General features: G+C 52.8%; 2 protein-coding genes across 3 annotated transcripts in view; one reads left to right on the top strand and one right to left on the bottom strand.

Moving 5' to 3' along the window:
* Nucleotides 1–4,935, bottom strand: part of P4HA3 (prolyl 4-hydroxylase subunit alpha 3) — a 43,145-nt gene extending 38,210 nt beyond the window's left edge. The window contains exon 1 of one of the 2 annotated variants that reach the window (XM_034759202.1): nucleotides 4,376–4,920. In XM_034759202.1, the coding sequence (XP_034615093.1) occupies nucleotides 4,376–4,839 (464 nt within the window). In that variant the 5' untranslated portion in view covers nucleotides 4,840–4,920. Of the gene's footprint in view, nucleotides 1–4,375 lie in introns of both variants that reach the window. The other variant, XM_034759203.1, reaches the window with a different exon arrangement.
* A 528-nt stretch (nucleotides 4,936–5,463) lies between these two features.
* Nucleotides 5,464–9,028, top strand: LOC117882017 (the record flags this gene model as incomplete). The annotated part of the gene is given in 3 exon segments (XM_034779999.1): nucleotides 5,464–5,977; nucleotides 7,576–7,694; nucleotides 8,981–9,028. Coding segments are annotated over 3 exon segments (678 nt in total).
* Between the last annotated feature and the right edge of the window lie 11,035 nt (nucleotides 9,029–20,063).

Here is a 20,063-nt window from a genome sequence, read left to right on the forward strand (position 1 = left end):
CCCGGCACTGGAGCCAGGTGACAGATGTGAACTGCCATCGAAATACCTTTGAGGAACTGGCCCTCGGATATTGCCGTGATGAGTGCGTGACAAGAAGCTGCACAGACCTGAACAGAGCTTCGTTTCGATCCATTGCTTAGCGCAGTTTACTCCAGATGGCCATTCGGCGGCATGCCTGTGGGAGGTCCACGGGTGCCCTGCCTTCGGTGTCCCCACCGCCGAATTGTTGCCGAAACCACGGCACTGTCGGACCTCCCGCAGGCATGCCGCCGAAGGCAGCCTGACTGCCGCCCTCACAGCGACCGGCAGGCTGCCCCCATGGCTTGCCACCCCAGGCACACGCTTGCTGCGCTGGTGCCTGGAGCCGCCTCTGCTGACAGTTGCCAACATCAGATTCTCAAGGAAGGGGTAAAAACCCCACAGCAGCAGCAGCTGTGGGACGATTTGCCTCATGTCTCATTGGTTTATGCGCAGAAGCATGAGGTTTAATATCCCTCCCCGCACATTTTTGTAAGCATGAATTAGGATTACACTAGATATCTATGTTATCTCCCTGCCTGGGGCTGCAGATCTGACCCTGCTGCCAATCTGACTTCATCCCACTTTGTTATTTCACGTGTCAGAGCAATAATTCTGAGGGATTGAGTCATGTTTGTTATTGGTGGAAAAGCTGTTGCATTTGGGGGCCAGGTCCCGCAGCCATGCATATGACCCGTTCCGTGTCTGTTACAAATAATGCCACAAGGTTCATTGCTAATGAAATACATCATTCCTGAAATGAGCTTTTGTTTCCAGACATTTCACTGCTCCATGCAGGAAACCGCAGAACGGCTGAATGCTGCATTGTTGGGATCGAGGCTTTCCACCACGAAGCCTCAGGCTGAGTTAGCAAAGAACGGAAAGGATTATTGCACAATGCTCATACTCTGGGTTTCCTGGGCAAAGATTTCTTCTGCACTACGGATGACTTGGGAAGTTTCTAGGCCTGAGTCTCCTCTCACTTACACCAGTTTTACCTCAGTGTAACTCCAGTGACTTCATTGGGGTCATTCTGCATTTACGTCAGAGTAAACGAGACTGGCCACAAGTAGGTCCTTTGGCACAGCTTCACCCCTGACTGCAACGGCACGGCCCTGCTTGCACCAGGAATAGGCTTGGACCTTTGCATGTTACACACAGTAGCAATGAGCAATGCAAGTGCCCTGCTGCTGACTCCTGTCCTACCCAGCTGGGTCTATGCAGATGCATGGTAAGACTGAGCAACAAACACCTCAGCTGTGACATCTAGTTTATCCAGTTAGCCTGGTAGTCCACGTACACACACACACAATTCCTGATGTGCACGCACACACACACACACACACACTTCCTGGTGCACGTGCACACACATGCACACAATCCCTGATGCACTTGTCTCACACACACACACAGAGAGTCAGTCATATGCACACCCCTACATATGCATGCTGCGCACACACTGATACCAGTGCATATACATCCGCATTCACTTGCACAAACACAAAAGCAGGTACACATTCACCCACGTACTCACTGGCACACTTACATGGGACACTCATATGCATGTATTTTCCTTACATACAGACATGGACAAACATACTTAAGCCCTGTCAGCCTGGAGATCATGAGTCTCAAACCCTGTGTAAGGTGAAACAAGGGCTACCCCTTTAGTCCAGTTAACAGCTGACACAAAGGAAAATTCCAGCACTGGGCTGGGTGAGGCATCTCACAGGACCCCAATGCACAAGGTATGTCTACACTGCAGCCGGGGGAGCCTGGGTAGACACTGACAGACACGTGCTAGCTGGATTACAGCGACACGCTGAAATACTGTGGCTGTTGCAGCACAGTGGCCCGGGCTTGCCGCCCGAGCACAAGCCCACGTGACCCCCTGGGTCTGTATTCTGGTGCTGTCCGCACTGCTATTTTCACTTACTGCTGGGGGGATTCTGCGGGACTGCGCACCTGCAGAAAATGCCCCCCGCAGAATTTCTGCGTTTCCCTGAAGAAAACGGCAGGGAAGCCGCGTGGGGGGGAGGACCATGTGCACGGGTTTTTTGAGTGGACTGTCCCCCAAACAGAGGTGAGGCATGGGGGGGGCGGCACACGGGATTATGTGCCACTGCCTCCCCAGCTCCCCTTCCTCATTTCTGCAAGCGCAGAGCTGCCCAGCTGAAGGAAGCTGCGTCTCCCACTCCGCTGACTCTGCAGCTGGACGCTGCCTCCTGGGTCTCAGTGCAGTTATGCTCCTCTTCTGTGTGCTGGGAACCTTCCTGTTTTCTGTGCAACAGTGAGTGCCCATGGTGGGGCCGGGTAAGGGGTGTGGGGGAAATGAGGGAAGGGGGTGGGGGAAGAGGCATTGGGGAAGGAAGGGGGTGGAACAGGGCAGGGGGAGGGCAATGTGGGAGTGAGGGGAGAGGGATGGAGAAAAAAAGGGGATGGGGAATCATGGGGGAAAGCGGGAGCCTGGCATGTGGTGTCCCCTCAGCAGCAGCTGGGGCGCCCCCGTTAAGCAGGCCCATTGACCCCTCACCCTGACAAGCCCCACCCCCCTACACCTGGACCCCTCTGACAAGTCCCCCACACCCAGACCCCCACCCCACTGAGCCCCAACAAACTGCACCTGGACCCCCACCCCCATCAAGCCCCATCTCCCCACACTCAGACCCCTCCTCTGAGCCCAATCACCATCACTTGGATCCCCTGCAGAGTCCCATTGCCCCTGCACCTGGAACCTCCCAATGAGCCCCTGTGTATACAGATCTCTCACTGAGCCGCCCGCACACAGGTGGCCCCACACAGAAACCTCTCACCCCACACCTGGAACCCTCCACACCTGGATCCTGCTGGGCTGAGCCTGCCCAGCCACACCTGGTGCGCAGGGCCCTAGGGTGTTTCTGGGGCAGGCCCGGCCCTTGCACCGTGTCAGGGTCAGGTGCAGCCTCACTGCCGAGTCCCTGTACTGGGGGCTGAAATGCTTTAGTCTGATTACAGTCCTGGGCTTAACACCAGGTTATTTGTGTCAAATTGAACAGCCTGTGATAGACAGGAGGTCAGAGGATCTAATGGTCCCTTCCGGGCTTCAACTCTATGAAAATACACTCACTCGCACACATGTATTATACACACACGGTCCTGGGCACACACACTCACTCACATGTATTGTTACAAATCCATGGTCCTGGGCTCACACACTCACTCACTCGCACACATGTATTGTTACACACACACACACACACAGTCCTAGGCGCACACACTCACTCACTCACACACATGTGTTGCTAGTACACACACACAGTCCTGGGTGCGCACACTCACTCACTTGCACACATGTATTGTTATACACACGCACACAGTCCTGGGCACACTTCATTCACACACACTCACACACCCTCCCTGCATGGGAACCCTCAGACTGTGAGCAGGGACCATCCTTCTCAAGTGTCTGGAGAGGACCTGGCACATAGCGGCTGCTACTGCAAACTAGCATTAATAATAATAACAAGCACAGCTGCATCCATCCCCTCACTCCCCCACATGCCCTTTGCTAGCACATCCCTGGCTGGCTCCTCCTGTGTTTGGTTTGCGAACTGACCAGCCCTGGGTGAGACAGAGCCATGATTCTACAAAGCCCATCTCCCGTGGCACCTGGTACTCTCTCTCCTGTCTGTTATCGGTTTGTTCAAACTTGCCTCTCCCGATGCTCTAGGCGCTTGCACACCGATAAACAGAGACGCAAACCAAATGCAAAATGCTCTCGGGTTCCTTGCTAATCAGGATCACCAAAAAGCCCAAGGGAGTTAGGTGCCTGCATTCGGTAGGAGTTGGGCTTTGGAAAATCCCAGCCCCATTGCTCTTTGGGGCAGGCACCGTCTTTCATTCTGTTTGTACAGCCCCTAGCACCATGGGGTCCCGCTCCAGGCCTGGGGCCCTCCGGGAGCTGAGTGCGCCACCTTCTTAAATATCCAGGCTCTGAGGCGCCTCTGGATCAGCTGTCCCGCCACTGAAGCAAACGGAGCTGCACTGGAGCGATAGGGATGGGAGGGTCCCTTCTGCCCAGCCAAGTGCTTTAACCAGGGGCCAGTGGGGACCCCACCGGGGGCAGCTGAGCACTGGAAAAGTTCATCGCTCCGTCTCCTGGCTGCAGCCCGTGGGGGTCTCTGACCAGTTGCCCGCCTCCCCGAGCCGAATGGCCAGGCTGATCTAGACTTGGCTGGGAGCCGGGTCCCGCCGCAGAGCCAGGCTGCGGGGTGCAGACTCCGGGGCTGCATCAGGCTGCGGACCCCGCAGGATGTGGGGGTGTCTGGATCGGGGGTCAGCCTGGGGGGCGCTGGGAAAGCCAAAGGGGCCCCGTTACCTCCGCAGGTCCTTCAGCCGGTGGGTCTCCGCCTCCAGGTAGGCTCCGAGGTGCCGCAGCAGCCGCCGCTCGGTGGCCAGCGCCTGCCGGACGGTGAGCATGGAGGTGAAGGTCTCGCCCTGCGCCCGGCGCAGGCAAGCCAGCCACAGCCCCAACGCAGCCACCTCCGCCAGGCGCATCGCTGCTGGGGGCGCGCCGGGGACAGCTCCGCTCCGACTGACCCCCCAGCTCCCCCGCGCGGGGCCCCGGCTCCGGGATCTTCCCCTTCCAGCGCCCGGCCAGCGGCGCGTTCGCCCCCCGGCCCCAGCCCGACGCCGGGCGCTCCGCCTTGGCCAATGGCAGGGAAAGGCACCGCGGGAGGAGAAGAGCCAGATGCGAAGCGGAGAGGAAACTTCCCGCGGGCTCCGGGGCGGCTCTGGGCCAGCAGCTGGCAGCTGTAACTGACAAAGGGGGAGCTTAGGCATGATCAAATCACTGGCGCTTTTCAGGAGTTACTTTGGCCCCATGACTCGAGCCAACTTCTAGCTAATGGGGCAGGAGGCAACTTTCCCGGGGGAGGGATTTATCCTCCCACCCCCTGGGGGCTTCATGCAGCTTCCCCCGGAGCAGCGTGTTAGAGACACGGGCGGGGTCACAATTCCCCGGAGAGAGCAATGAACATACAAGTAGCGAATGATGTGCGGCTCCGGGCGAGGAGCTCACCTGATCCCTGCTCGCTTCTGCCTGGCAGCACAGACCAGGGCTGGTCTACACTTCCTCCTTAGAGGCATTAGGTCGAATTTATAATGTGTGTGTCTACACTACCGAGCCCTTTCCGCCGACCTAAAGGGCTCTTAAAATCGACGCCTGTACTCCGCCTGGAGGGGAGGAGTAGTGCTAGAGTCGACTTCTCCGGTCGAATTATGGGTAGTGTAGACACAGCACAGTGTAATTGGATGTTTTGGCCTCCGGGAGGTGTCCCAGAATGCTCCAATGTGACCGCTCTGGACAGCACTTTCAACTCCACTGCACTTCAGCCAGGTACACAGGAAAAGGCCCGGGGAACTTTTGAATTTCATTTCCTGTTTGATCAGCGTGGAGAGCTCACCACCATGCCTGCTCAGGTACGCAAACGTGCTCCAGCCTTTAGCCTACAGGAGACACTGGATCTGATTGCCATGTGGGGAGAAGAGCCTGCCCAGGCAGATGTCTTTGCCAAAATCGCACAGCGCATGGGGGAAAAAGGCTACACCAGGGACGCACAGCAGTGCCGGGTGAAAATAAGGGCACTCATGCAAGCGTACCAGAAGACAAGGATGGCGAATAGTCGCTCTGGTGCTGAGCCACAGAGATGCCGCTTCTATGAGCAGCTGCATGCGATTCTAAGCAGGGACTCCCTCAGTTTCCCAATATTCGTCGTGGATAGCATCTCGGGCGCCAATTTTTATATGGTGGACATTGTTGATGAGGAGGACTTTGTTGATGAGGAAGAGGAGGAGAATGCTCAGCAGTCAAGCGGACGATCCATTCTCCCTGAAAACCAGGACCTTTCCCTAACTCTGGAGCCAATCGCCTCCCAGGACCCACTGGTGCGGGACTGTGATAGTGGGGAAGGCACCTCTGGTGAGTACACACTTGTAATAACACTACAGGGGTTAAATGCAATTGTGGTTAATGTTTAATTGGTGGGATAGAGTGGTGGCCAGTCCAGCCATGCAAAGGGTGCTCCCTGGAAAAGCCTGTTTATGTGCCAGGAGTTTCCACACCAAAAAATGTCCCCGGGCATGCCTTCACACCGCCTACCCTTTCTTGTGTGCTAACCAGGCCTGCCTGCAAACCAAAATCTGCTGCCCAGCGCTCGGCCGTGTGTTGTACCTTACTGGCAGGCACTTCTTTTAGAACAGGCCTGCACAACTCATAAAGCGGTGAGGGCCGTATTACTCCAAAGAAAACAGCTGAGGGCCGAAACCCCCGGACCCGCTGACCCTCCCCCGTGCCACCGAAACACCCCCCCCAGCGCCGCCCAGTCCCCCGAAACACAACCCCCCAGCACCGCCCGCCCTGCAAAAACCACCCCCCTCAGCACCGCTCAGCCCCCCCCCCGAAACAACCCTCTCCATGAAGCGCTGCCCGCCCCACGGAAACAGTGGTATTGAACCTTGGTAATGTGTTATAGTCAGTAGCGTAGCTAGCGGGGTGCAGGGGAAGCAGCCGCTTCCCCCGCCTTTCCAAAAGCGGCCGGAGGAGCAGTGGGGCGCGGCATGCGGCCTGCAGCATGGCTGCCAGCCATGGGGGGGAGTGGGCACGGCCGGAGGAGCGGGGGGGGTGCAGCCGGAGGAGCGGGGGGGGGGCGCAGGCTGATGGCCCACAGCGTAGCCAGCAGCCGTGAGGGGGGGGCGGCGGGCACAGCTGGAGGAGCAGGGGGGCGCAGTCGGAGGAGCGGGGGGGCGCAGCATGGCGTCCAGCAGCCGCAGCTGGAGGAGCGAGGGGGGGCCATGGGCGGGAGGGGCGGTGCCGCCGGAGGAGGAACCGGGGGGCATGGAGTGGCAGGAGGAGGAGCCAAGGGGGGTTGCCTCTTTTATGTTTGCTCCCCCTCCTCTTAGAAGCTGGCTACACCACTGGTTATAGTGAGCCGCTAAGGTAGTATAATTAAGGTAAAAGAAAAATGTCTTTTTGCTAGAAGTAGAATAAGATCTTCCCCCGCCCCCCAATTTGTAATCAATTGCCCTGTTGAATGAATGAGGTGTGAATGAGGAAGGCGTGGAAGGCAGCACCTCCAGACAGCTGCAACCCTTGGAGAGGGGATGGGAGCCAGACCAGATCAGTAGAACAGTTCAGCCACCAATTTGTAGCTTGTCTCTTCAGCCCCCCGCCCATCTCCTCAGCTCCCCTCCCCCGGCTCGCCTACTCACCCCCTGCCACTGCCCGCTCGCTCGCCTCCTCAGCCTCCCACCCCGCCCGCCTCCCCCAGCCCCCCCCCCCCCGTGGCTCACCTGCCCCCTGCCACTGCCCCCCCCTCACCCGCCGCTTGCCTAGTCTCCCCCCCCCCACCCCCAACGCGGGCCGCACAGTGAGCCCACGTGGGCCGCATGTTGTGCAGGCCTGTTTTAGAAGAAAAAATTTGGCCAGGTACCTGGGGGAATGTATTTCCTGCTGTGAATTGTTTCATTCATTGCAACAGTTAATCTTTTGTTTTCAACCATGTATGTTTTTCCTTGCAGCTACAACCTTGTCTCTGCTGGGTGCTTCCTCCACTCCAGCACAAAGGCGGTCCCAGATTAGAAGGCGAAAAAAGCGGACAAGGGAAGCAGGGCCAGCTCAAGGTTTTTTTCCGCCCCAAGCGAAAAAACTTTTGGCCGCCGCCCCCACCCCACCCCTGGGCTCTCCCCCCCACCCCACCCGCACCCCCTGCTGCCCGAGTGCTGGGCTCCCCCCACCAGTGCTGACTCCACCCACTCCCCCCTCGCCTCCAGCCGGTCCGGCGGTGGCAGGGTCGGGGTAAGCAGTGGGGCTTCTGGGCCGCGCCTCAGCCCAGGGTCCCTCCAGCCAGGGCTCACGCCTCCAGGACCGGCTGGGGGTGCAAGCTCCATTATCCCTTGATCTCAACTCCAGGGGATGGTTCATGGAGCAGAAAGCTCATTCCCACAGCTTTGATTGCTAGATATTGCAATTGTAATAAGTGACGTGTCCTGGCCTCTCCCTCGCTGTGTTATCAGGCCCTGAGACCCTGGTTATCATTACTCTTCATTGCTGTCTCTGGTCAGTGTTTGTTAGCAAAATAAAAATGCATGAATTGAGGACAAGAGGCTCTTTATTCACTGTGCACACTGTGATTGGTGGGGGTTTAGTTTAGAGGGCGGTACATGCGAAGAAGGGGGCAGGCTGGTAAGGAACAACACACAGAACTGTCACATCACTGTTGAGTCATTCATGAAACGGGTTTTCAAAGCCTCTCGGAGACGCAGTGCACCTCAATGTGCTCTTCTTATTGCCCTGGTGTCTGGCTGCTCATAATTGGCAGCCAGGCGATCTGCATCAACCTCCCACCCCACCAGAAACTTTCCCCCCTTACTTTCACAGATATTATGTAGAACACAGCAAGCAGCAACAACAATGGGGATATTGCTTTCGCTGAGGTCTAACCTAGTGAGTAAACTGCACCAGCGCCCCTTTAGACGTCCAGAGGCACATTCTACCACCATTCTGCACTTGCTCGGCCTATGGTTGAACTGCTCCTTACTGCTGTCCACGCTGTCAGTGTACGGCTTCATGAGCTATGGGAGCAAGGGGTAGGCTGGGTCTCCAAGGATAACTACTGGCATTTCAACATCACCAACGGTCATTTTCCAGTCTGGGAAGAAAGTTCCTTCTTGCAGCTTTCTGAAGAGACCGGAGTTCCTAAAGATACGCGTGTCACGTACCTTTCCCGACCATCCCACGTTGATGTCGGTGAAACAGCCCCCGTGATCCACTACCATTTGCAACACCATTGAGAAGTAGCGCTTCCGGTTTATGGCTGCTTAGTCCCACTCTGGCGAGATGCCTCGTTTCTCTTTCCCTTTGTGGCTGCTTCACCTGCTTCTCCCCTCCCCCCTCTCCCTTGCTGCACACTTCCCCCCTTCCCAGGTGGCTCAGTTCATGCCCAGGCTTGAAATTAAGGAATTAAAGCCATAGGCTGGAAAAATCAGTGAAAACATCTTGACAGTGAGCTCTCTCAGGCTGCAGAATAGCCTCCCCAAGGAGGTGGTACGATCACCATTGCTTGGGACATTTCAAACAGGACAAAGCAAAGCAGTGGAGTATTAACTACATGCAGCATTGACCCAAAAGGGGCTCACAAGGGGGGGCGCGAGAGCAGCAGCTTCTGGCCAGGCACCCAGCTCTGAAGGCAGCGCTGCCGCCAGCAGCAGCGCAGAAGTAAGGATGGCAATACCATAGGGCCAGACCATGCCACCCTTACTTCTGTGCTGCTGCTGACAGCAGCGCTGCCTTCAGAGCTGGGCAGCCGGAAAGCGAACGTGGAGGATGATTTAAGGGTCTGTTTCAGTTCCCTGGAGCCACGATTGAAAAAAGGGTGTGCTTCAAAACAGCAGCACCCCTCGCATTAAGTGTCCAGATCCTGGTTTGTATATAGTTGTGTATAAAGCCACAATCCGTGGACAATGTCATGATTATTGCCACAATTACTGGAAAAGACTACCAGCTCCTCAAACTGTATCCTGTTGTCTTTTTTTTCCAGAAAATGTATTTCTTAAATGGCCACGTTTTTATTCCTGAAAGCTGTTGCTTTACACTTTTAGAAAGGCTTCAGCGCCTTCGCAGGGATAATGATTACCTGCTTCTTTTAATTATCCTATGAGTAGGTACAGTAATTTGCTACCACTTTTGGGGGGGTTGTCACAGCCTGAAATATTTTCAAAGGGGGACCCAGCAAGAAAAGTTTGAGAACCCCTGAATTACAGGGAACAATCCTGCACTAGCAGAGGGATGGACTTGCTGATCTAGCTGGTCTTTTCCAGCTCTGCCTTCTGTCATTTCTGACTGCACAGAATAACTGCATTCGCTGGATGTTTCTGCCAGAACAACCAGCTGTGAAATAGTATGTGTAATTGTCATCATTAGGTTCCAGAGTGAATAACCTAGTGAGATGAATGGGCGTAGTCACACCTCTTTGAGTGAGTTTCAGGCTGCATGCAGACTCCAGCAAACCACAGTGAACCAATCCACACTCAGTTCCCATTTGTGTGGTTAGAAAGGTTGATTTTATTTTTAAATGGAAGTTTTGATTACAGAATCCAATTCTGTGGAAAGGGCTGGATTCCACTGCCATGGAACTACAAAATCCATGGGACTTTGCTGCTGTTCTGCTCCTGGAGTTCTACGTGTTTTATTAATGTCTCCCTGGTGGCTGGACTGGACATATACTGTCTTTTTGGTGTGTTTTTGTACAGCACTTAGCACAAAGCAGTCCTGGTCCATTCCTGGAGCTCCTAAGCTAATAATAATAATAATTAATAATAAATTATAATAATCCATTAATAATAAAGAGGAATAACATTAATAACCTTGTAATAAGCAGTTTGTCTTAGCCCATCTAAGACTATTTTCAATTTTTGGTTTAGGCACCACATACATTTTATTCCCTCCAGTGATTTATTTTAATTGTGCACCAATGATGAAAAGTTAGTTTGTGGTTGACAGTAGATCTATTAATTCAATCCCAATGATTGTTCTGAGTGCTGTAGTTGTCACCTGGATAAGCTAGTGAACTGAAGGCAGGAAATGGGAAGAACTGGTTATTTTTCTGTCCATAATTTATCACTGAATATTTTTCCTATCAGGTAGAATGCTGCCACTGTAACTACCAAGATATAGAGAGTCACTGGTCTTCTTAAACAGCAGGTGTTTATTAAGGGAAACAACATAAATTACAGACATGAATAAATAGGCTTCCACACAGCTTGAGTTCTAGCTTTGTCTGCTTTGTTTACCATGGCCATACTCAGGGCTGGCTCCAGGCACCAGCGAACGAAGCAGGTGCTTGGGGCGGTGAATGGGAAGGGGCGGCACGTTCGGGTCTTCGGTGGCACTTTGGTGGCAGGGCCCTCAGTCCGTCTTGGAGGGAAGGACCCGCCGCCGAATTGCCGCCAAGGAATGAAACGGCACGGTTGAGCTGCCGTCGCCACACCGCCAATCACAGCTTTTTTTTCCTTCGCCACTTGGGGTAGCAAAAAAGCCTGAGCCGGCCCTGGCCATACTCAGGGCCAGCTCTTTAGCTTCTCGTTGGAGCTATGCTGATTTCAGCTGAGGGACAAATCCCCTATCTGGAACTCTGTATACAGCCTGCAGAGACATTTAGTGGCTGAATAAGATGTTGCAAGTAGACATACCATAGCAGCAAGATAAAACATTCTGGATGACATCATGCTTTTCCCATTGGGGCCTTCCATGTCCTTTATGGAGCTGTGAGGATCCTCCTCCATCTCCTCCTTCCACCATCTAGTTTAACACCTTCAAGGTCCTCATTATGGCCACAAACCATCCGACAGAGAGATCCTAGCCAGAGCTTCCCCCAGACCACTCTTTAATAGGCTGATGCTGAAGGGTGACCAGGGAAGCAGTATGGCCTAGTGGACAGAGCACTGGACTGGAACTCAGGAGCCCTAGGTTCCATTCCCAAGTCTGCTGCCGGGTGACCTTAGGCAAGCCATTTCGCCGCTCTGTGCCTCAGTTTCCCCAGCTGTAAAATAGGAATAAAGTGCTATCCGATCTGCTGATGAAAAGTGCTGTATAAAAGCTATAGATTATTATGACTCCAGTCCTCTTGCTTCCCTGCCAGGGGCTGAGTGAATGCCAGCTGACTGAGTAGATCCACACCCAGGGGAGGAGGGGCCAGATCTGCAGCTCCAAGCACAGAGCCTTCCCTTCCCCATGACCGGTGCCCGTGGAATGATCTCTGCAGCAGTCTGCTTGCTCTGGCCCAGCTGCAGGGCTTAAATTCTCACAGAGCATTTCCCGGAGCCTCCCAGCCTCCCCCCACCCCCCCTCCCGCCAATATGCTATCAAATCTCCAGGGCGGGTTGAAAATATTTACCAGAGCTCTGCTCTGGGCAGCTCTGACTGAATTTAAGCCCTGATCATACATGAAGCGGGCTCCGGGGCCAAATCTCCTGTGAAGTGCAGAGCACCCCCAACCTCCTATTGCAGTGGGAGCTGGGGGGGCACTCCGCACGTGTCAGGATCCGGCCCATCACTTAGCGTGGAAGTTGCAGGTGCAACACATTCCTCAGGGTTTGGCCCTAGAGAGGCCGTGCTCTATGCTTCACTGGGTTTCAGTGCACCCGGGGCTCTGCGTTAACTCACAAGAAGACCAATGCGCCCATCTAGTGGACAATGAGCAAACCACCACCACAGCTGCAAGGGGAATCTGACTTCAGAGCTCACTCGCAGCTGCACTGTTTGGTAACATTGATAGTGGGGCAGGATGCAGGTGTGGGGATCGCCACATAGCTCTAGACTCTAGTGACCTGGCTCCTCAAAGGTATTTAGGCACCTCACTACTGCCATTGATTTTAATGGGAATTAGGCACCTAAATACGTTTGAGGATCTAGCCATGTTGTGATAAGTGGGCCGACAAATTGACACTGGTTGTGAGCTCAACCATAAAACGTACGGGAAAGTTCACAAGTTGTCACATTAACCTACACTAACAAATGTTGATGGGAAAAGATACAAAAATGAGACCAAAAAACTGAATTAGTCCAAACAAAAAGGCCCCCTGATATAACTCAAGGCCTGTGTTCAACTCCTGCTTGGCAAAAAAAGATGGAGATATCCTATCTCCTAGAACTGGAAGGGACCTTGAAAGGTCATCAAGTCCAGCCCCCTGCCTTCACTAGCAGAACCAAGTACTGATTTTGCCCCAGATCCCTAAGTGGCCCACTCAAGGATCGAACTCACAACCCGGGATTTAGCAGGCCAATGCTCAAACCACGGAGATGACGTAGAACCAGAAATTAAAGAATGAAAATTGGTGTGTCACATAGTAGGTATAATTGATGGATAAAATAATGAGAAGCTGGGCTGTTCCACCCATCCCATCCTTTTGGGGTCCTTAAAGGAAGGCTTTGGGGAAAAGAGGGAAGAACAGATGGAGGCTACTGGAACGAGCTTCACCATGATAGCCCCCATCCCGCCCACTCCTGGGACCCCGGACCTTCTTTGTCCTAATCCCGAGAGATGTCCTGACCAGACTGGGCCAGAGAGGGGGATCCAGATGACATCACCACCCCGACAAGCTGCAGTTTAGCTGAATCCCAAACACCACCTGAGATGAAACAGGATCCGACTTTAACAGCAACACCAAGAACAGCTCCAGCTCATCGCCACTAACTTCTTCTCTTTTCACCAAGTATCAGAGGGGTAGCCGTGTTAGTCTGAATCTGTAAAAAGCAACAGAGGGTCCTGTGGCACCTTTGAGACGCATCTGAAGAAGTGAGGTTCTTACCCACGAAAGCTTATGCTCCCAGTACTTCTGTTAGTCTCAAAGGTGCCACAGGACCCTCTGTTTCTTTTCCCCAAAAGTATCAGCTTTGGTACCATCTAAGAGATAGTCAAACAAGGGGGGTTGTCTTCTAAAAACTCTCCAGCTAAAGGGAAAGGGGACTGTTTGTCCTTTCTGCTGTATCATTAATATCAGATTAAAAGGATGTTTAATGGTGTGTTTGCCATGGTACTAAGCAGGCTGAGATCTCTGTATACCCAATCCTGAACCTTATTTAACACTGTTTAATGTTGGACAGTGCCCAGGTTACATTGACACCTTTGGCCCATATATTCCATCTAAATGAATACAACTGTTCTTTCCCTCTGAAGCATCTGACCACGGTCGGAAGACAGGATACTGGGCTAGACAGACCATTGGTCTGACCCAGCATGGCCATTCTAACAGACTTTGGGAGCTTTGGGAGCCATCGCCATGAACTGTAGAAACTTGTCAATTCCCTTTAATAGGAAAGTTTGCATACATTTGGTCCATCTATTAAAATTCAGTATTAGCAATGCCTTTACAGATTCCTACTGGCTATGTTACATCACACACAGAAAGGAGTGAAGATTTCCCAATACAGCCCCCTGGCCGGTTGGGCCTCATTTCACAGTTAAAGGTAACCTGCAAAGGAATATGTAACGGCGGGCTTGTGCCTCCTTTATTTTTTGGCTTTTTTATGATTCACAGAAAAGGCCTAATTTTTCCCTGTTCATTGGTTCTGTTACTTCAAAAATATAAAGACTATCAAACTGGTTTCCCAGGAGATCTCACCCACTGTTGCCAGCTCTAAGGATATTTGGTGTTTTTCTTAAAATCACAACTCCTGGAGTCAGATTTGTAGGTGAAAATATCTTTCATTTAAAAAGGTAATTTTCTAGCCCATGTGGCTGCAGGGAAAAAGCTTGAAAAATGTGACCCCCCCCCCCCCGTAAAGGCTCCAAATCCAGAGGCAAATAAAAAGATCTTCTATTATTTTTAAGATCTCGTGATTATGATGTTGATCTTGGAATTTTTGAATACATGGGGTTAGTAATATTGCTGATGTGGTTTATGAGCTTTCTTGGCCCCTAACTGGAAAGATAGGGTATAGAATCTTTAACAGTGACATCTCTTCTCCCACATTTTTCTCAAGCATTTGAGTTAAATAGATAAAAAACTGGAAGTGTTTCTTAAGTCCTGCATTTGAGCTTTTGAAAAAATGCAGAGATGTCATTAGTTCAAAGGCTCAATAAAAAGAAATTAATAGAGTTTAAATCAGTCTGAACAAAACTTCACTTCCTGTCTCATGAATCAGCTTTCACTTGCTGGATGTCTCTGAGGTCATAATACTATCGGAGTGAGTTCTCCAGTCATCCAGAAAGTCTTCCAGGGAAAACAGGGTAAACATTTTTAATGTGAAAAAACAAGCAGAAAGAAAACTTTATAAAGAAAATAGACTCCTCCCGGGCTCTCTTTATCCATCATAAAGAAGGGCCCAGACCCATTTTCTCCCCTGCTTAAGAGGTCACATTTAAAGCCAAGATTGTCTTTGGCCCTTCTGCATTCATAGACATTGTACAGCAGTGTTCACTTGTCCAGGGCAGCAGCTGAAGGGTTAAATACACAACAGATGCTCTCATGACTGGGCACGGTGGCAGTCACAAGACTGGAGGGGTGCTGATGTTCTCACCATTTCCATATCTGGCTGGACAAACTCTAGGCGCACAGTGACAAAGAGCTCTGCCTAATGCCCTGGGCTGGGCTGCATTCAAACAGAACAAACTAGCGCACCATGGGGATTTGCAGGAAGGACTGACACCATACGCCGTGGGCTAGATTCTCCTTTCCAGCTGATCTCAGGGACGGGGGGTGAGGCCAAGGTGGCTCAAAGCCCCCTTTGCTTCTCCCTGCATTCAAGATCCAGCCCCTGGCGTAACTTACAGCAGCCTCGGGGCTGATCTAATTTATGTTCGGCTTCAACAGCCTGCAAGAATAGCCAGAGCACAATGGCCCCCCAGGAACACACCCTCCCCTGGCCCTGACGTACCCCTCTGCTGGGGGCAGCGAGTGGGCAGCGAGCATAGAGCTGGTTCAGCGGTGCTACACCATCTAGGGCACTTCTTACACCAGGGATATGCCCCGGTGGTCTCTTTCACTGGGTCTACGGCCTCTTCGTGCCAGCAGGTAACTAAATAAAAGGAAATACAGGTCTGTCACATCTTAGGCGCATTTAACATGCGCGATTTCAGCTTTATGCGATCGGCAAAAACAAAAACAAAAAAAAACAAGAAAAAAAGAGAAAAATAACAATTTAAATACTGTTTCTGTAGTGCGGGCGATTCCGCCCGCCATTACACTCAATGTAATTTTTACTATACGCGATTTTCGCTTTAGGCGCTGACTGCGGAACGTAACCCCAGAGTAAGATGAGACAGACCTGTACCAAACCACACAGTGTGAGTTGTTGCCATTGTACTGAGATCCAGGAGCAGGGAGCAGCAGCCACGTCAGTACCACATGGGCACGTGCTTGAACAACCAGCACATTTAGCAATCTGCTGTAATAAAACAGATCTGCTGGCCACAGAGTGACACAGCTCTAGGTGGTTAATAGCGTCTAAAATTAAGATTGCTGAGTTGGGAGGTGAGCCTGAGAGGCGAGGGGGCGGGTCTCTTCATAGGGGACTGTTTACTGTGCCATAGGAGCCGTCCTAAACCACACAGCATATGACAGCACCTTCCCCCGAGCATCACAAAGCACTTCACAAGCATTAACAGATGATGCCCCCTCCCAGCAGCCCTGTGACGTACTAGATGAATGGAGGAAACAGACACAGACAATTTGCGTGACTTGCCTGAGGCCACGCATGGAGATTGTGGCAGAGTCAGGAGTAGAACATAATCCTCCTGACCGTCCCATGCCTTCACCACAAGCCCATCTCGCCTCTGCCAGCAACACAGCCTGCACCCTGTGCTATGCCTTGTCCAGGGAATGACACACTCCTCTGGCATGTGGCGCCAACCCCATCACTGTAAATGGCTGGTTGCAGTGAGTGAACGACTTCAAGGTATAGAATCTGGATTAATGGGATACTCTGGTGGAGAGAGAAATACCTGATTTTCCAGGCTTCCATAGCCAGGGATAAATTGAGTTTTCATGATTTACCCCTTTAGACATGACTGATACACCTGCGGTAGGCACGGCCTTGGTACTCACGGTTCATAGACAGGGATCGCCACTATACTCTTTACAAGTGTCTTTGCAAGTAACTAATGTTATCACACTGCTTCCTATCATCTCACACTATTTCACTGACAAAGGCAAAATGGCAAGGGCTTAATGGCTTGCTTGGTTCTTCATTGCTGCTAGATCTTTCTAGGCACCCGCTGTGGGAGTAGCCCAGGGTATTATGTTCACAGCATACATACTGAGATGTTAGGAGTATAACACTACTTAGAATCCAGAACCCTAGCACACAAAACCCAAACCAGAGAGAGACAAAGCAGGCTGCTCCCCAAACAATGGAGAGACACCGCTCACCTAAGTTCCCTGTAAGATGCGTGGCCATGCAACAGCCTATTTAGTGCCACGCAGGCACTCAGAGAACCCGCCCGGGGACCTGCTGCAGCCAGGGACCGGCTGGGGGAGGGGTGCCCCTCCCCCCTCCCCAGCCTAGCCCAGCCCCCAACCTGCTGCGGCCGGGGCGCCCCTCCACCAGCCCCAACTCTGCTGCAGCCTGGCCCTGCCGCGGCCGGGGCAACGCAGATCCAGGTGCTTCTGGAATGGCCCGGCCCGAACCCAGCCGCGGGAGAGCGGCCCGGCCCCAGGTGTGTCTGGAATGGCCCAGCCCAGCCCAGTGATGTCACATATCACCATTAATTCTGCACATGGGTGGGAAAAATTAGAGGGAACACTGGGCACTCACCCTACCTTGCTCCAGGCTGGCTAGCTTGCAGACAGACTGCTGAAGACCCCAGATCGCACATTTCCCTACGGAGCCCTCTAGCCTGGAAGCAGGACCAGGAAACTCCTTAAAACATTTAGTGATAGGTTGTGATTTCGGCTAAAGTAGAGTGGCCCAGCAGAGCAGGAGAGTAAAGGGTTGCATTGTGTCTATTAGTGGGATAACTGCCCCCTGCCCCTCCTGGTCTGTTTGAATGTACCCCCTGGGGTCTCAAGCCATCACCTCTCTTGCAGTTCTCCAATCTTAGACCAGGTCCTTGGCTGCAGTCCCCTGGGCAGGGCCGGATTTAAGGGCAGATGACCCAGGTGACTGTCTGAGGTGCCAGACTCGGGGTGCTGTTTTTGTTGTCAGCAACAAAAGGGAAAAGAGAATGTTTGAAGTAACCTGTTTCAGGTATTCTGCACGTGGATTCATTTTTCACTAACCTCCTAGAATGTTCTGGACCTTTGTAGAAACTCATGGAACCTTCCAGATTTTCTGAGAACTACATTTTCCTTGAAGCTCCTAGAATGTCGTCAGCCATGTGCGGATAGCTTGGAAGATTCTGCTCACGCGAGTGGGGAGTGGGGAGTGCAGCTTTTCGCAGCTCAGGCTCATTAAAACATATCTTCGATCGACGATGGCCAACGAGAGACTACCATCGCTGGCTATTTTATTGCTTGGAAATGCCATTGGCCAGTCTTTGGATCTCGCTGACGCTGTGCTTCAGTTCGCGAGGGCAAAAAGGCGAGAAAAGGGACCTTTTGAACTAAAGGACTGGGGTTAACATTCTAAGGTTGTCACCTACTGTAACACTAATACTGGCCCACCCAATGTTGGTGCACAGTTCAATTCCTTGATGTTAGTACATTTCAGTTATTCTTCAAATTTAAAAGTTTCTATAAGCTTAGAGGAAATTATTTTATTTGATTTGCTTATATATGGCAGGAATAAATGCAGATTTACAGATCCTAGCATGCAAATGTATATGATAGGGATAAATCATGCATGCAAATCATGCATCAAAGTCATGAAATAGGCTGCAAATGCAATAAAAAATAAGGTATCCACAAGTTTAAGAAATGGAGGGGGCACCGAAGGCACTCGTCGCCTGGGGCACCATTTGGTCTAGAGCCGACACTGCCCCTGGGATCCACCGGGATGACCTCAGCAGCCCTGAATTAGCTTCAGTGCCTACAGTTCTGCCCCCTCTAGGAGCAATGACAGAGCAAAAATCAGTAGCCAAACAGCCGAGTCCATAATGCAAAGTATTTCGAACCAAAGCACTTAAGAGAAAATAGATCTTAAACCAATAAACCAGTCTATATGCCTGCCTGCCTCTCCCTACGGCTTGCCATTCTCTGGACCAGGAAAGGGACAACTCCTTCAGACTCCTTCTGCAGAGCTAGGGGGACAAGCTCCTGGCAAATCACCCTTTCCTCTCCTGAGTGGAGCTTTGTAGCTGTTTAGAGCCCTTTGATCTTAGTTCCCAGCATTAGCAGGACAGCAGAGTCATATTAGCCTGGAAGTAGACCATTGTCCCGTAATTGCCCCCTGATGTTTGCTGGGTGGTTGCTTATCTACAACTATTGTGTGGTTTTCCTGTTTGCTCTCCCCACAGCCCCCGCTCAAGCTAGGTCAATGCATTCATACAGGAAAGACTTATAACCCAATGTGCAATAACTTCCCCTCACTGCCCAGTCCCATACAGTGTTCAGAACACTATTACATCAGTGTTCTTGGTTTATTACGCAGCACCTCCACACCCATCACACCGTGTCATTGAGATCACATGCTGGCCCCACCGGCCCGGTCGAATGCTGACAAATCGGAGGGAGTTTAGTGAACAGCACTGAAAATGGGAAGGAGACTGGCGGGATTGGGTTCTGAGGACAGACTGAAGGCGTCATATACATATGTGTATGTCACCCATGGGTGTGCAATAGGGTTACCATACGTCCGGATTTTCCCGGACATGTCCAGCTTTTTGGTCCTCAAATCCCCGTCCGGGAGGAAATTTCAAAAAGCCGGGCATGTCTGGGAAAATAGGGAGGGGTTGTGGGGCTTGGATCCGGGCTGGAGCCACTGGGGCCGGAGCCAGAGCCGCTGGGGCCGGCGCCGCTCGGCTAGGGCCGGGCCGGAGCCGCTTGGCCGGAACCGGGGCCCGAGCTGGGCCGGAGCCGCTAGGACCGGGAGTGGGGGTGCTCGGCTGGCGCCGCTCAGCCGGAACCGGGGCCCGAGTTGGGCCGGAGCCGCTGGGACCGGGGTTGGGGGTGCTCGGCCACTGGCCGGTGCCGCTCGGCCGGGGCTGGTGCCCTGGGGCCCGAGCCGAGCTGGAGTCGCCGGGGCCGGGGCCAGGGTGGGCCGGAGCTGCTCGGCCGGAACCGGGGCCGGCGCCCCAGGGCCCGAGCCGGGCCGGAGACACCGGGGCCAGAGCCGGTCGGCCGGGGGGGCTGGACTGGGCCGCGCCTCCTCACCTGCCACCACCCCAGCCCCAGCTTACCTGCTGCCTGCCCATTTCAGGCTTCCCATGAACATTTGATTCGTGGGAAGCAGGGGAGGGGGAAGAGCAGGGGGGCGGAGCGTTCAGGGGAGAGGGCGGAGTTGGGACAGGGCCGGGGCAGGGAAGAGGCAGAGTTTGGGCGGGGCTGGGGCCCCGTGGAGTGTCCTCTTTTTGTTTTTTTAAAATACGGTAACCCTATGTGCAGTGCCCTTGACAGACATAATGAGTCAAACG

Source organism: Trachemys scripta, chromosome 1 (assembly GCF_013100865.1).
Source record: "Trachemys scripta elegans isolate TJP31775 chromosome 1, CAS_Tse_1.0, whole genome shotgun sequence".
NCBI classification, from domain to species: Eukaryota; Metazoa; Chordata; order Testudines; family Emydidae; genus Trachemys; species Trachemys scripta.